This window comes from Schistocerca nitens, chromosome 5 (genome assembly GCF_023898315.1).
Source record: "Schistocerca nitens isolate TAMUIC-IGC-003100 chromosome 5, iqSchNite1.1, whole genome shotgun sequence".
Classification (NCBI taxonomy): domain Eukaryota; kingdom Metazoa; phylum Arthropoda; class Insecta; order Orthoptera; family Acrididae; genus Schistocerca; species Schistocerca nitens.
In genome coordinates, this window is record NC_064618.1 from 222719342 (window position 1) to 222735328 (window position 15987).

Below are 15987 nucleotides of genomic sequence, written 5' to 3' on the forward strand. Positions count from 1 at the left end.
CGAGAGTTCCAGAACCTGTACAGAAAACTGGAATACAGATCAAAATAAACATTATTTCTGCCCTTTTTATTGCTCATGAAAACTACACATTGCATTTTGTACCACCATTCAGCAAGACCTTCAGAAGTGGTGGTCCAGAATGTTGTACACACCGGTACCTCTAATACCCAGTAGCATGTCTTCTTGCAATGATGCATGCCTGTATTCATCATGGCATACTATCCATAAGTTCATCAAGGCACTGTTGGTCCAGATTGTCCCACTCCTCAATGGCGATTCGAAGTAGATCCTTTGGAGTGGTTGATGGGTACGTCGTTCATAAACAGCCCTCTTCAATCTATCACAGGCATGTTCGTGTTTGGAAAACATGCTGGCCACTCTAGTCGAGCGATTTCATTGTCCTGAAGGAAGTCATTCACAAGAAGCACACAATGGGGGCGCGAATCGTCATCCATGAAGACGAATGCCTCACCAGTATGCTGCCGATACGGTTGCACTATCGGTCAGAGGATGGCATTCACGTATCGTACAGCCATTATGGTGCCTTCCATGACCACCAGCGGCGTACGTCAGCCCCACATAATGCCACCCCAAAACAGCAGGGAACATCCACCTTGCTGTACTCGCTGGACAGTGTGTCTAAGGCACTCAGCCTGACTGGGTTGCCTCGAATCACGTCTCCAACGTTGAAGGCATATGCAGCACAAATCGGTGAAGAGAACGTGATGCAATCCTGAGCTGTCCATTCGGCATGTTGTTGGGCCCATCTGTACCGTGCTACATGGTATTGTGGTTGCAAAGATGGACCTCACCATGGACATTGAGAGTAAAGTTGCGCATCATGCAGCTGATTGCACACCGTTTGGGTCGTAACATGACGTCCTATGGCTGCACGAAAAGCATTATTCAACATGGTGGCGTTGCTGTTAAGGTTCTTCCAAGCCATAATTTGTACGTAGCGGTGATTCACTGCAATAATACCGAGCGAGGTGGCGCAGTGGCTAGCACACTGGACTCGCATTCGGGAGGACGACGGTTCAATCCCGCGTCCGGCCATCCTCATTTAGGTTTTCCGCGATTTCCCTAAATCGCTTCAGGCAAATGCCGGGATGGTTCCTTTGAAAGGGCACGGCCGACTTCCTTCCCTGTCCTTCCCTAATCCGATGAGACCAATGACCTCGCTGTCTGGTCTCCTCCCCAAAACAACCCAACCCTCACTGCAGTAATAGCCATTGGGCGGCCTGAGCGAGGCATGTCATTGACAGTTCCTGTCTCTGTATCTCCTCCATGTCTGAACAACATCACTTTGGTTCAGTTCGAGACGCCTGGACACTTCCCTTGTTGAAAGCCCTTCCTGGCACAAAGTAATGAGGACACGATCGAACTGCGGTATTGACCGTCCAGGCATGGTTGAACTACCGACAACACGAGCCGTGTATCTCCTTCCTGGTGGAATGATTGGAACTGCTCTGCTGTGAGACCCCCTCCGTCTAATAGGTGCTGCTCATGCGTGGTTGTTTACATCTTTGGGCAGTTCAGGGAAATCTCTGAACGCTCAAAGGGGCTGTGTCTGTGGTACAATATCCACAGTCAATGTCTATCTTCAGGAGTACTGGGAACTAGGATGATGCAAAACTTTTTTTGATGTGTGTATTTCATTCTCTACTAACATTCCTTTCTGATGCATTTTTCACTCTCAAGATTACATAAACTGTATTGTTCATTTCACAGTATCTTTTAATTATAGTGACCAGTGTTCATGTTCTCATGTAGCAATACTTGTATTTTATCTTTAACATTGGTACTGACATTAACTTTTACCAACAGGAGATGCTACTCTATCTCGTCACAAGGGCATCAATATTGCAGACTTGGCACTGCATACAAAAATAGCAACTTCACCATCTGGAGAGACTTGGCGTGGCCGCTGGCAGAAGAATGAAATTGTGGCAAAAATTCTAGCTATTCGAGAATGTACATCTCGAATTTCGAGAGATTTCAATGAAGAGTTTCCAAAATTACGGTATGAATATAATGCTTTAAAAAAGTTGGAAGTTTCTCCATGCCTTGGGACAAGTATTTAGTTTTATAAAGTATTAGTTACACTCTGTTATTTATTTACAGAAGTTTTGTTTTTCTTATAGGATATTCTCCCATCCAAATGTACTACCAGTAGTTGGTTGTTGCAATTCCCCACCAAACTTGGTTGTTATTAGTCAGTATATGCCTTGGGGATCCCTGTATACACTTCTTCATGAAGGTACTGGTATAGTAGTGGATACAGCACAAGCAATTCGATTTGCCTTGGATGTTGCACGAGGAATGGCATTTCTGCACAGCTTGGAACGTATTATCCCTCAGTACCATCTGAATAGTCGTCATGTTATGGTAAGTGAGCCTTTTTTCAAAAAGGAATCATTGTGATAACTCTTTCCATTTTTCCAATTACTGACAGTAGAGCAAAGATAAAAAGGCAAAAAGAGAATAAATACTCTGAAAGGAGAGTGGTAAGTAAATGTGTCTTGTTTAAAATTGGTCACTTCTACCTCATCAGACAGACATACAGTTCAATTGTGTTCCCACTCGTTGCCTTATTCCTATTAAACACTTTATTTGTTACACATTACCCCGTCATAACATTTGAGAAAATTTAAAAATGGGGAAACAAATGGTCAAAAGATAATAGTTCGGATGAAGAAACTGATTAAAAATGAGAGTAAGAAACTGAGTAGTGATGGGGAATATCATATAAGAAAAAAAATATGAAATAGATAGGAAAACACACTGTACACGCTGCAAGCAGGTAGCACATATGAACTGAAAAAGCACAGAATATCGTGAATGTGTGAGACTTAAGTTTGAAAAGGTCTACTAAAGAGGTCAGATATACACAGTACAGTCAAATAGTTCATTGGAGATTTCTGAGCCACTGGAGGGCTTCTTCAGCCTCCTCTGAAACAACGAGTTACACAATTTAAAATATTACCCATAGTTTGAAGTTTGCATTCCCAAGAAAAGTCATACTGTATTAGAATAGGATGGGCACTTGTAATAAAAAGACAAGAGAATATTTCAAGTATTAATAGAGATTCTACACAAGTAATTAATATTTTAAATGCAATGCTTAAAATTAAGTCATTAGTTCTGCTATATTTAAAATAAAACTCTGAATACTTTGTTCATTGAAACAACATTCATCACATGAGTCACACCCAGCATTTCTGCGTTACATTTATTTGGTACTTTTCTGAGCAGTGTTCAAAATATCAATACAGACCACCACAGTCCTATTTAAAATGATTTAATTTGTTAGAAAAGTATGGAAGCTGTAGAGCCAACTTGTAAGAATGATTTAGGTTGTCAAATTTTCATTTTATTGTTGGAGAGACGAACAAACAATTTTGTTCAGGTTTAGAAATGGATAATATCTGTTGCATTAGCTAAGCTTAATTGATTTCAGCCGATTAGAAAATATAAATTTTCAAATTTGGCATCAAACACAATGCTTAAACATAAAAATTTCAAAACAAACCTCAGATATGATCCACATCCTCCATGCTGGCAGTGCTTGACATTAAAATAAATTAAGTAAGTGTGAAAGAGGAAGAAAAGGATGTTTTAGACAAATTAAGGGTTGTAAATCTATGGACTGTAAGAGCGGCTTCACTGTTATGAAAATACATTTCAAAAACAGAAATTCTGCAAAGGTAATGATGGGTATGAGTGTCATGAGAAGCTAGTGATTGTCAATATGCATTTCACTTCACAGACAAATAATTTTTGCAGGCATTCTATCTGTTTTCATCACCTTACAGGTCAAAGGTAGCTTATAATCTCAGAAAAACTCACCTTTTTGTTTCCTATGGAGACTTACCAAATCTTTATCAATAGTACATATTTGAAATCATGGCTTAAATATGGTTATTATCTGAAAATGTTTGTTCTATATTATGTATATATTTATAATGGAGTAATGCAGTTACATTCTCTTACATTTACAGATAGATGATGATCTGACTGCACGAATTAATATGGCTGATGCGAAGTTCTCATTTCAAGAGAAGGGTAGAGTTTACTACCCAGCTTGGATGTCTCCTGAAGGTATGTTTATTATTTTTTACATACTGTCTCTCAATAGAGCAGAGGGAGTTGGATAATTTTCAATATATTTTTCCCAAAGTTGATGAGTTAATCATCTTAAATCTTCTTCTGGACTATAAGAGATCACTTCATTACTCTACTGGTGTGCTGCATCGAGAAGATGATGTGTGTAGAAGATAAGTGGAGATGAAAATTCAAGTTGTACTATGGTTTAGTTCAAAAACAGAAATTCTCCAAAGGTGATGATTTGTATGAGTGTCATGAGAAGCTAGTGATTGTCAATATGCATTTCACTTCACTGACAAATCATTTTTGCAGGTATTTCAGACTTTTTTTTCCATTGAGTTGTGTGGTTGCTCAGAGACTTGACTATTGAATCTATGTGAGGAAAGATCTTAGGTCACGGGCATAACTACGGATATGAAGGAAAGAACTCAAAGAGTGCCCCAACTCATTTTTCTCCTCCTCCTCCTCCTCCTCCTCCTCTTGCTCCCCCCCCCCTTTTTTCTCTTTCTTCCTTCACAAACTCATCTACATGTCATCCTCACAGCCAGCCCCTCCATACACCTTGCCATCACCTTCATATCCCCCCTCCTTCTCCCACTGTCTTGAGTTGACAGTATGAATAAGCATAAAAAACTTTCCAGGAAACAGTCTCCACACTTTTAATAAATCAGCCAAATGTAATGAAATAATATATTTATGTAGGTTGATAGGGACCTACATCACCACAAGTGGTTCTCTCTTGACGTCGAGTCTGATGTGCTCTGCTTTTCTGGCCTTCCCCAGCATATCCCTCTTCTCTCTCTGAGAAAGGAATTACAGTCCCAAAACCTAAGAATAGTTTTGTATGTTTAAATGCATTTTTGTACAGCTCTTGGAATTAAATCCCCCATCCTCAGCTCCCCAAAAGAAAGTTTCAGTCAGCTGTTCATCTACATCTACATGGATACTTTGCAAATCACACTTTAACTGCCTGGCAGAGGGTTCATCGAACCACCTTCACAATAATTATTCTAATCTATTATTCTAATCTCAAATAGAGCGCAGAAAAAACAAACACCGGTATCTTTCTGTGTGAGCTCTGATTTCCCTTCCTTTATGATGATGATCGTTTCTCTATATGTAGGTCAGCACCAACAAAATATTTATGCATTCAGAGGAGAAAGTTAGTGATTGAAATTTTGTGAGAAGATTCCATCACAACAAGAAATACCTGTTGTTTTAATGATATCCATCCCAGATCCTGTATCATGTTAGTAACACTCTCTACCCTGTTTTGCGATAATACAAAACATGCTTCTCTTCTTTCAACTTTCCCGATGTACTCCGGTAATCCTATCTGGCAAGGACCCCAGACCGTGTAGCAGTACTCCAAAAGAGGACAGACAAACGTAATGTAGGCAGTCTCTTTAGTAGAGATGTTGCATTTTCTAAGTGTTGTGCCAATAAAACTCAGTCATTGGGTTGCCTTCCCCACAGCATTTTCTATGTGTTCTTTCCAATTAAAGTTGTTCGCAATTGAAATTCCTAATATTTAGTTTAATGTACAGCCTTTAGATCTGATGATTTATTGTGTAACCAAAATTTAACAGTTTCCTTTCAGCACTCATGTGGATGACCTCACACTTTTAATTATTTGGGGTCAATTGGCAGTTTTTGCACAATACAGATAACTTTTCAAAATTGTTTTGCAGTTTGTTTTGATCTCCTGATAACTTTCCTAGATGATAAACAACATCATCATCATCTGCAAACAACCTAAGATGGCTGATCAGATTGTCTTCTAAATCATTTATATAGATAAGGAAGAGCAGAGGGTCTATAACGCATGCTTGGGGAATGCTAGAAATCACTTCTGTTTCACTCGATGACTTTCCATCAGTTACTACAAACTGTGACCTCTCTGACAGGAAATCACAAATCCAGTCACATAGCTGAGATGATTTTCTGTAAGCATACAATTTCATCACAAGTTGAGTATGTGATACAGTGTCAAAAGTGTTCTGGAAATCTAAAAATACAGAATAAATTTGAAATCCCTTGTCAATAGCACTCAGCACTTCGTGTGTGCAAAGAGCCAGTTGTGTTTCACAAGAAGGATGTTCTCTAAATCCTTGCTGACTGTGTGTCTGTCGTCTTTCAGTTTTGCAAAATCTATTTAGATCACATGCGGAGGACTAGGTCTGAAACTCATTTGTTGATCAATATACTAAGGACATTCATCAGTATATGAGGTATGTTCAATAAGTAAGGTTACTTTATATTTTTATGAAAAAATATTTATTTATTGATCAATATTCATTTTGTCCCCTTCAAAGTAATTCCCCTCAGATACAATACACTTATGCCAACGCTTCTTCCAATCCTCAAAACACTTCTCATAAGCAGTTTCTGGTACAGCCTTGAGTACTTCCAGCAATGCAGATTTTATTTCCTCAATTGTAGGAAATCTTCGTCCTTTAATAGGTCTCTTCAATTTTGGGAGCAGGAAAAAGTCGCAAAGGGCCAAATCCGGTGAATATGGTGGCTGAGACATGATTGTCGTGTTGTTTATGGCCAAAAAATCTCTCACAAGCAATGATGAATGAACAGATACAGTTCATGATGCAAAAGCCATGAACTGTTTTTCCACAATTCCAGATGTTTTTGCATATTGCTTCTCGCAGACGGCGCATAACGTCAAGGTAATACTCCTTATTAACCGTACGACCTTGAGGCAAAAATTTGTTATGCACTACACAACGGCAATTGAAAAAAACAGTGAACAAAACTTCGACATTTGATCAAACTTGGCGGGCCCTTCGGGATGCTTCCATTGGAATGAATAGGCTTTGGCTTCGATGTCGTAACCATAACCCCATGTTTTGTCACCAGTTATGATGCTTTTGAGCAAACCAGGATCATCATTGACGTCATTCAAGAGCTGCTGAGTGGTGCTCATTGACAGTTTTTCTGATCAAAATTGAGAATTTTTGGAATAAACTTCGCTGACACACGTCTCATGCCCAAAACATCTGAAGAAATTGCATGACACGAGCCAATCAATATGCCATCATCGTCAGCAACTTTCTTACAGTAGTTCAATGTTTTTCCAAAAACAATTTTCTTCACAGCTTCAACATTATGATCTGTTATTGGCTACACTCCATAGAAATACTTTCAGAAACGACTTCCTGACACTTAAATCTGTACTCATTGTTAACAAAATTCTCTTCTTCAGAAACGCTCAGAAGCAAAATTGATAAGTGAAAGTTTACTCCAGAGATGGAACCAAAACCATTCTTTTATCTGATGTTGTTCTCTGAATTTTAATCATAATTCTATGCAGTGCCTTGTAAATAAAATTACTGCTGAGCAAGGCCGGTTATCCTGCTGTAAGTGCTCAGTACTATCCTTGCGCTGCCCAAGCGGGTCACTCACACACACACAGCCAGTCTACGTATTATATCCTCTCAACTTCGACATGGGTGATAAATAGTTTAGACAAGAAGAGAATAGAAGCTTTCGAAATGTGGTGCTACAGAAGAATGCTGAAGATTAGATGGGTAGATCACATAACTAATGAGGAGGTATTGAATAGAATTGGGGAGAAGAGGAGTTTGTGGCACAACTTGACTAGGAGAAGGGATCGGTTGGTAGGACAATGTTCTGAGGCATCAAGGGATCACCAATTTAGTACTGGAGGGCAGTGTGGAGGGTAAAAATCGTAGAGGGAGACCAAGAGTTGAATACACTAAGCAGATTCAGAAGGATGTAGGCTGCAGTAGGTACTGGGAGATGAAGAAGCTTGCACAGGATAGAGTAGCATGGAGAGCTGCATCAAACCAGTCTCAGGACTGAAGACCACCACAACAACAACAACAACAACAACTTTCTTAGTTTCTTGTAAATCTAGTTTTCAATTCAATGACAGTGTTTCACTTGCATATGCAACTGTCAGTTTGATTATTGTGTTGTAGTGTCTGATTTTAGTGCCTTTTGACAAGCATTTTTTGTTATACAAATATGAAACAAATCCAGACACTTTCTTGATTTTCTGCAATCTGTTTTTTGTGCTATTTTTTCAAATTCTGTTGGTTCAATAATTTGACCGAGGTACTTAAAGTGTTTGACTCTGTTGATTTCACCATAATTTGTTTTGGAATACCTAACATGAATTCAGTCTTCTCAAACTGAGATCTTCAGGGCAAGCTTCTCTGCACATTCTTTGAGGGTCTCGACTTGTTTTACTGCTGTGTCTTCACTGTCAGTTAGAATCACCAAGTCATCTGCAAACACTAAGTATGGAACATTCAGTTTTCCTTGACCTCTTCCTAGTTTGATTGGCTTCCAAAAGTTTTGGTTCCTTAGTTCCATTTTCCATTCTTTCATTACTTTGTCTAAAACTGTTTACTCCAGTTTTAACTAAGAATGGTTCTGAAATTTCATCTATGAATTTAATTTTTGATTTGGTTTCTGGAAGTGTTCATTATTATTATTATTATTTCTTTACTTTCTCAGACGTTAAGTCTGGTTGAGAATGGAAAGTGACGCGGACCTCGATCAAGCGTCACTTCCTATTAACTGTACGGTATGTGTTATATTGCATTTAGGAACTTTCGGGTAATTGAACATGTATCAATAATCACGGATTTCTGTAGTTGTATATATATGTTTGGATGTAGCTGTATTGCATTGATGTACTGGTGGAGATTGTGTGGTATGACTCCTGTAGTTGATAGTATAATTGGTATAATGTCAACTTTATCCTGATGCCACATGTCTTTGACTTCCTCAGCCAGTTGGATGTATTTTTCAATTTTTTCTCCTGTTTTCTTTTGTATATTTGTTGTATTGGGTATGGATATTTCGATTAGTTGTGTTAATTTCTTCTTTTTATTGGTGAGTATGATGTCAGGTTTGTTATGTGGCGTTGTTTTATCTGTTATAATGGTTCTGTTCCAGTATAATTTGTATTCATCATTCTCCAGTACATTTTGTGGTGCATACTTGTATGTAGGAACTTGTTGTTTTAAAAGTTTATGTTGTAAGGCAAGCTGTTGATGTATTATTTTTGCGACATTGTCATGTCTTCTGGGGTATTCTGTATTTGCTAGTATTGTACATCCGCTTGTGATGTGATCTACTGTTTCTATTTGTTGTTTACAAAGTCTGCATTTATCTGTTGTGGTATTGGGATCTTTAATAATATGCTTGCTGTAATACCTGGTGTTTATTATTATTATTATTATTATTATTTTACAAGGTGCCCCAGTTACTTTCATATAACTGATGTGATATGGGATAGATCACCTGTGTAAACGTCATTGAATAACCACATGAGAAATCAAATTGAGGAAAAAAGAAATTCATGGCACAATTTGAGTAAATTAAGGGCTTGGTTTATGGACACATCCTGAGGCATCAGGGAATTTTCTGTTTGACTATAGAAAGTGTGGGGTAAAAATTGTAGCGGGAGGCCAGGGATTGGATATAGTAAGCAGGTTCAAATGTATGTAGATTGTGATAATTATGAAGAGATGAAGAGGCTTGCACAGAATAGACCAGTATGGAGAGCTGCTTGAAACTAATTTTCTGATTGTTTGAAGACTATGACACGACAGATCTCATCAAATCTCAATCTCTCTCTCTCTCTCTCTCTCTCTCTCTCTCTCTATCTATCTATCTATCTCATTTCTTCTTGTTGCTCAGGGGTCCTGTTGTGGCTCTGCTACAGTAGAACAGCAGAGATTGCTCAATTATTTGTAATTATCATTTTTTCTAGCACAGTTTACAGAGTTAGAATGCTCCTTTACTGACAGTGTACAGTACAATGTTCTCCCTGCACTTCTTGTAAAGAGGCTAAGGTTCAAATGCTTTATTAACCCTTTAACTGCTCTGGACGTGTTAACGTGTGCACCTTTGTACCTGTCCCTGTGTGCTCTGAACGTGGTTATGCGTGCCACTAGTCCTTCTACCAGGTACTCCGAACGAACGTGTTTACACGTAGACACGTTCAGAGTACCAGGGAGAAGGACCGGTGGCACGCGTAAACACGTTCAGAGCACACAGGGACATGTACAAAGGCATGCGCATTAACACATCCAGAGCATTTAAAGGGTTAAGTTTGTAGGTGTTTTTTTTTAAGAATTTGTAACAGCTATCCCTGTATGTTTAAAAACACATTGCATTTTTCAGCACTGCAGAAGAAACCAAGTGAAAGAAACTGGGAGGCTTGTGATATGTGGAGCTATGCAATTTTACTGTGGGAGTTAGCAACTCGGGAAGTGCCATTTGCGGATTACTCACCAATGGAAGTGGGTATGAAGGTAAGATGGTTCTGACAAATGTTACTAACTTCCTTCAAATAACACAATGCAGAATTGCCAAGTACTGGATCCTACGATTTTGTTTTGTGACAAAATGTTATGTTATTGATCATAGCTGTTTTGGAGGCATAACTTACAAGGAAAAAGAGAGAATTCTGTTTGGCTCTCCAGTAATTTAATGTTATCTTCAAAATTGAAACATCATAGCTTGTTCTTCTTGTGATTAGATTTTTCTGTTTGTACTTGTAGTTACAGATGCTGTGTTTGTGTTCTGAACCACGAATACTTTTTATTAAAATGAAAATAATTGCTTCTTATTTGTGGAAGCATGTAATTGACACGAATATGCTTTACAAAACCAATTTTACACCTGCTTGCTTTCATTAACAGAATAGCATGTAAAGACAGATAAAAAAACCAAACACAATACAAGTCCACAGCCAAAGTCTTCATAATAGATCTATCGTCAACATTAGTAATTCTGGACATAGGATACCATAGAGGTGTCCGTGCTGCTTCAATACCCCATGTAGCGTCTTAAGCCATTCTGGAGATGATTGGATTGGCCTCTATAATCACCCTCCTGGGATACTACGGCACACTTAGAACACAGCTTACAGCCTCATTGCTATCATTCTTGATCTCTTTGCTGTGGGTATTGCCATCAGATATTACATCTCTTCTATCCTGAACTGATTTGTCTTGTGCTGATGACAGTGTTGGGGAACCTTGAGAGTACAACTCAGGACAGTGTGACATCTCAGTGTTCATCGTGGCTGGAGACAGTACAGACTGCAAAATTTCCAGGGACAGTGTTTCCTGATTTGCTGGGTCTGCCATCTATGGAGAATGACATGGAGCAAAGACAGTGTGTAGGAGATTGCTGCATTGCCAGGGGCAGGAGCCCATGTAATGGCGTAGAGTGGAGATTGTAGGCAGGTGCAAGTGCCTACTGCTGCTAGGAGGAATGAACAAAATGTTGTGGAGTTAGCCCATAGCAACTATGAAGAGCTGAAGAATTCATGTTACTGCAGCCTATGGAAGAGGTTGTAGGTTAGTGAACTCATTTGTTGTTGTTGTTGTTGTTGTTGTTGAGAGACAGCTTGTTCTAACACCTGTGGAAGTAGAAACAATTTGTCACCACTTGGTACAGATGATACCCCAGATGTCTTACAGTGGTGCCAGGGGCCAAATCTGGATATCCGCTGTATGAATGTGTCCACTTTGCTGTTTATGGCATGTTGCAGCATCTTAAGTGTGACCTTGGGTGTGGCCACATAGTCAAGAGATGGCAACCAAGCAGCAGTTCCACCAGGATCTTCCCAGCTATTGGCATTGATCTAAAGTTGCTAAGAAAGAATGTGAGAAATTTTTGTGTTGCAGTCGTGAATGTCTATGTCCACCTTAGAATTTGTTTGTAGGGAGTCTTGAATGTCCTTGTCCACCTCAGAATTTGTTTGGGGAATGCAGCAGAGAGGTGAATAAGTGTTGGATGATTTCAGAAACTTGGAACTCTGCAAATAGAGCCAACACAAATAAGATCATTGCCTGTCATGGTGGTAGAGAAGATTGCTGTGATACATTCTGGACATAATTTCATAAGGAGTCGTCATTATCAGTTGCCAGAGAGAATCCATTTTGCCCTGAGACTTTCATTTATGTGCTGCCACGTTGACCAGAAGTAAAGAAGATTCTTGCAGAGTCTAGACAGGATCAGAATCCAGTGGGATTTGCGTTTTGCATCTAACAATAGAACTCCAAAGAATACTGACGACTGATCTCGTGGTAAAAACTATCCCTAGTAAACAGTTTTTGTGCAGGAACGGACATGCTCTGGCCAGCTTTTATGATCCTTGAAACTGGATTGTCAGATGACTTGGTAGCCACACAATATTCAGTGATAGGTAGTTCTTCCAATGTATGGCAACGAGACTTGCGTATCTTGACAGAGATCTTTTTTTTTTAATCTTTGGGTTGGGGTTATTTAACCATTAAATGTGGCACTGTATTAACATGAAGACAGCAGCTTGTGGTCTTACATGGAATATGATAGGAATATGCCATTCATTATACTGTTAATAAGTCATGTGGCAAAATACTAACATAACTTAACTCTAGAAGAAACCGACATGGGGGAGGATCAGTTTGCATTCTGTAGAAATGTTGGTATACATGAGGCAGTGGTGATCATAAGATTTATCCTCTAAGATAGGTTGAAGAAAAGCAGACCCCGTATCTGTATTTATAACATTTGTAGATTTAGAAATAGGTTTTGTAGCTATTGACTGGAATGCACTGATTGATTTTCTGGAGGTACTTGGGATAAAATACAGAGTGTGAAAGGTTATCTAAAACTTGTACAAAAGCCATGCTGTAGTTATAAGATTCAGTGGGCATGAAAGATTGGCTGCAGTAGAGAAGGGAGTGAGTAAGTTTTGTGGTCTAACCCCCTCCCCCCCATGTTATTTAATCTTTATATAGAGCAAGTTTAAAGGAAACTAAAGATAAATGTGTTAGGGGAGTTACAGCTCACAGAGAAAAAAAATAACATTGCGTAGTAAAATCCCTTTTTAATGTATCTCAGGGAACGAAACTATTTTTTCCTTAAATAGAGTGTTGAGCTCCAATATGCTAATTACTTACCCATTATCAGAATTTCGAGGTTTTTAGGCCTTGTAAAGCAGTCACATGTAAAATCACCAATTGGTGTGTCATTTTAAAGGCAGCATCCAAAATGAAGAGGAAATTGTTTATATTCAAAAGTTACTATTTTTAGTTAATGCCATAGACAAAACATGACTACACAAAAAGAGAAATTCTTAAATATTATCATTTATTTTGTGAAGTAAAAATTGAGAATTGTAGTTCACCATTTCCTGCTAGTATAGCATATTGAAAAGAGTTATTACTCTAACTCAGAGATAACCGAACTTTCTTCACGGTGAGTTGGATGATTGACAAAATGACAGGTGAGAGTCACATCATTATTCAGTACAGTACTTACAGGCCAGAATAAAAGCTCCATGGAAAAAGACTAGAAACTAAGTTCAGCATTCTGTGTTAACAATGAGTGAGTGGTAGGGATTGCACAAAAGACAACAACAACCAACATATTTCCTTACAGAAAAGTTAGTAAAGAATGCGAAGTTAACAAAAAATAGTTACACCAGACCTAGTGTGCACATTTCCGAATCTATCAATCTAAGCAGTAGGAAACTGTTAGTGAGATTTGTGAAACCAACATGTGGCTCTCAACATATCTTCAATTGTTTTGTTCAGTTTTGCTGCATCCAATCAAGAGAGTTCCTTTCAAATGTTCATCACTCAATCTCATTCTGTGTGCTGACTTCACGTTCATTTTTTTAAATGTTTGCTCACAGACATAAGTTGCTCTTGAATACTGATGCCATAACAACAGCAAATTTCTTCTGTTTTGGAAACTCAGCATCACATAAGCAGTGGTAAAATTCAGTTTTCCATCTCTGTTCTTCTCAACAAGTCCTTTGCTAGCAAATCAATAAGCTCCGACTGTATCTCAACTAGTATATCACCAAGTTTACACTCAAATGGATTCTGGAACAGAAGAATGTCCCTCTTCTCACTGGTTTGATGCTACTTGCCATGAATTCCTCTCCTGTGCCAACCTCTTCATCTCAAAAGTAGAACTTGCAACCTATGTCCTCAATTATTTTCTGGATGATGTATTCCAATCTCTGTCTTACTGCACAGCTTTTGCCCTCTACAGCTCCCTGTAGTACAATGGAAGTCCTTCCCCGATGTCTTAACAGATGTCCTATCACCCTATCCCTCCTCCGTGTCAGTGTTTTCCTCATATTCCTTTCCTCTAATTCTGCACAGAACTTCCTCATTCCTTACCTTACCAGTCCACATAATTTTCAACATTAGTCTGTAGCACCACATCTCAAATACTTCGATTCTCATCTGTTCCAGTTTTCCCACAGTCCATGTTTCACTACCATGCAGTGCTGTGCTCCGAACGTACATTCTCAAAATTTCTTCTTCAAATTATGGTCTATTTTTGATACTAGTAGACTTCTCTTGACCAGGAATGCCCCTTTAGCCAGTGGTAGTCTGCCTTTGATGTCTTCCTTGCTCTGTCCAGGATTGGTTATTGTGCTGCCTAGGTAGTAGAATTCCTTCAGTCATCTACTTCATGGACATCAATCCCAATGTTAAGTTTCTCGCTGTTCTCATTTTTGCTACTTGTCATTACTTTCGTCCTTGTTCAATTTGCTCTCAATCCATATTCTGTACTCATTAGACTGTTCACTCCATTCAGCAGATCATGTAGTTCTTCACTTTCAGTCAGGTTAACAATGTCATCAATGAATTGTATCATTGATATCCTTCCACCTTGAATTTTAACCCCACTCCTAAACCTTTCTTTATTTCCATCATTGCTTCTTTGAAGTACAGATCGAACAGTAACAGCGAAGGACTACACCCCTGCTTTACAACCTTTTTAATCTGAGCACTTCATTCTTGGTCGTCCATTTTTATTATTCCCTGTTTTTCTCAGAGTTTTGAATATCTTCCACCATTTTATATTGTTGAACGCTTTTTCCAGGTCAATAAATCCTATGAACTTGTCTTGATTTTTCTTTAGCCTTGCTTCCATTGTCAACCACAATGTCAGAATTGCCTCTCTGGTGCCTTTACCTTTCCTAAAACCAAACTGATCATCATCTAACACATCCTCAATGTTCTTTTCCATTTTTTTGTATATTATTCCTGTCAGTAACTTGGATGCATGAACTGTTAAGCCGATTGTGTGATAATTCTCACATTTGTCAGCTCTTGCAGTCTTCGGAATTGTGTGGATGATATTTTTCTGAAAGTCAGATGGTATGTTGCCACATTCATACATTCTACTCACTAATGTGAATAGTCATTTTGTTGCCACTTCCCCCAATGATTTTAGAAATGCTGCTAGAATGTTATCTATCCCTCCTGTATTATTTGATCTTAAGTCCTCCAGAGTTCTTTTAGATTGTGATTCCAATACTGGATCCCCTATCTCTTCTAAATCAACTCCTGTTTCTTCTTCTATCACATCGGACAAATCTTCCCCTCATAGAAGCCTTTAATGTACTCTTTCCACCTATTCGCTCTCTCCTCTGCATTTCACTGTGGAATTCCCGTTGCACTTTTAATGGTAGCACCCTTGCTTTTAATTTCACTGAAGGATGTTTTGACTTTCCTGTGTGCTGAGTCAGTCCTTGCAACAATCATTTCTTTTTCAATTTCTTCACATTTTTCATGCAGCCATTTCTTCTTAGCTTTCGAGCACTTTCTGTTTATATCATTCCTCAGTGACCTGTATTTATGTATATCTAAATTTCCCTGAACATTTTTGAACTTACTTCTTTTATGAATAAAAAAATAGGAGTGTGGGTAAGCTACTACAAACAGCATAGTGAACACATTATTGTGGCCAAGATGGACACGAAGCCCATCAAGAGCTGCATGGAAATGATTATGAGAATCGTGTTAACTTCTGCATGTGGGTGTTAAGACAGGATATTCTAAATGTTACATATATCTTGTTTAATGA

General features: G+C 38.7%; 1 protein-coding gene across 1 annotated transcript in view; it reads left to right on the top strand.

Moving 5' to 3' along the window:
• The window catches only part of LOC126259418 (integrin-linked protein kinase), a 59200-nt gene that overhangs the window by 27232 nt on the left and 15981 nt on the right, over positions 1 to 15987 (top strand). The window contains exons 5-8 of the mRNA XM_049956198.1: positions 1828 to 2023; positions 2145 to 2388; positions 4002 to 4101; positions 10282 to 10412. Coding sequence (XP_049812155.1) covers positions 1828 to 2023; positions 2145 to 2388; positions 4002 to 4101; positions 10282 to 10412 — 671 coding nt within the window. The remainder of the gene's footprint in view (positions 1 to 1827; positions 2024 to 2144; positions 2389 to 4001; positions 4102 to 10281; positions 10413 to 15987) is intronic.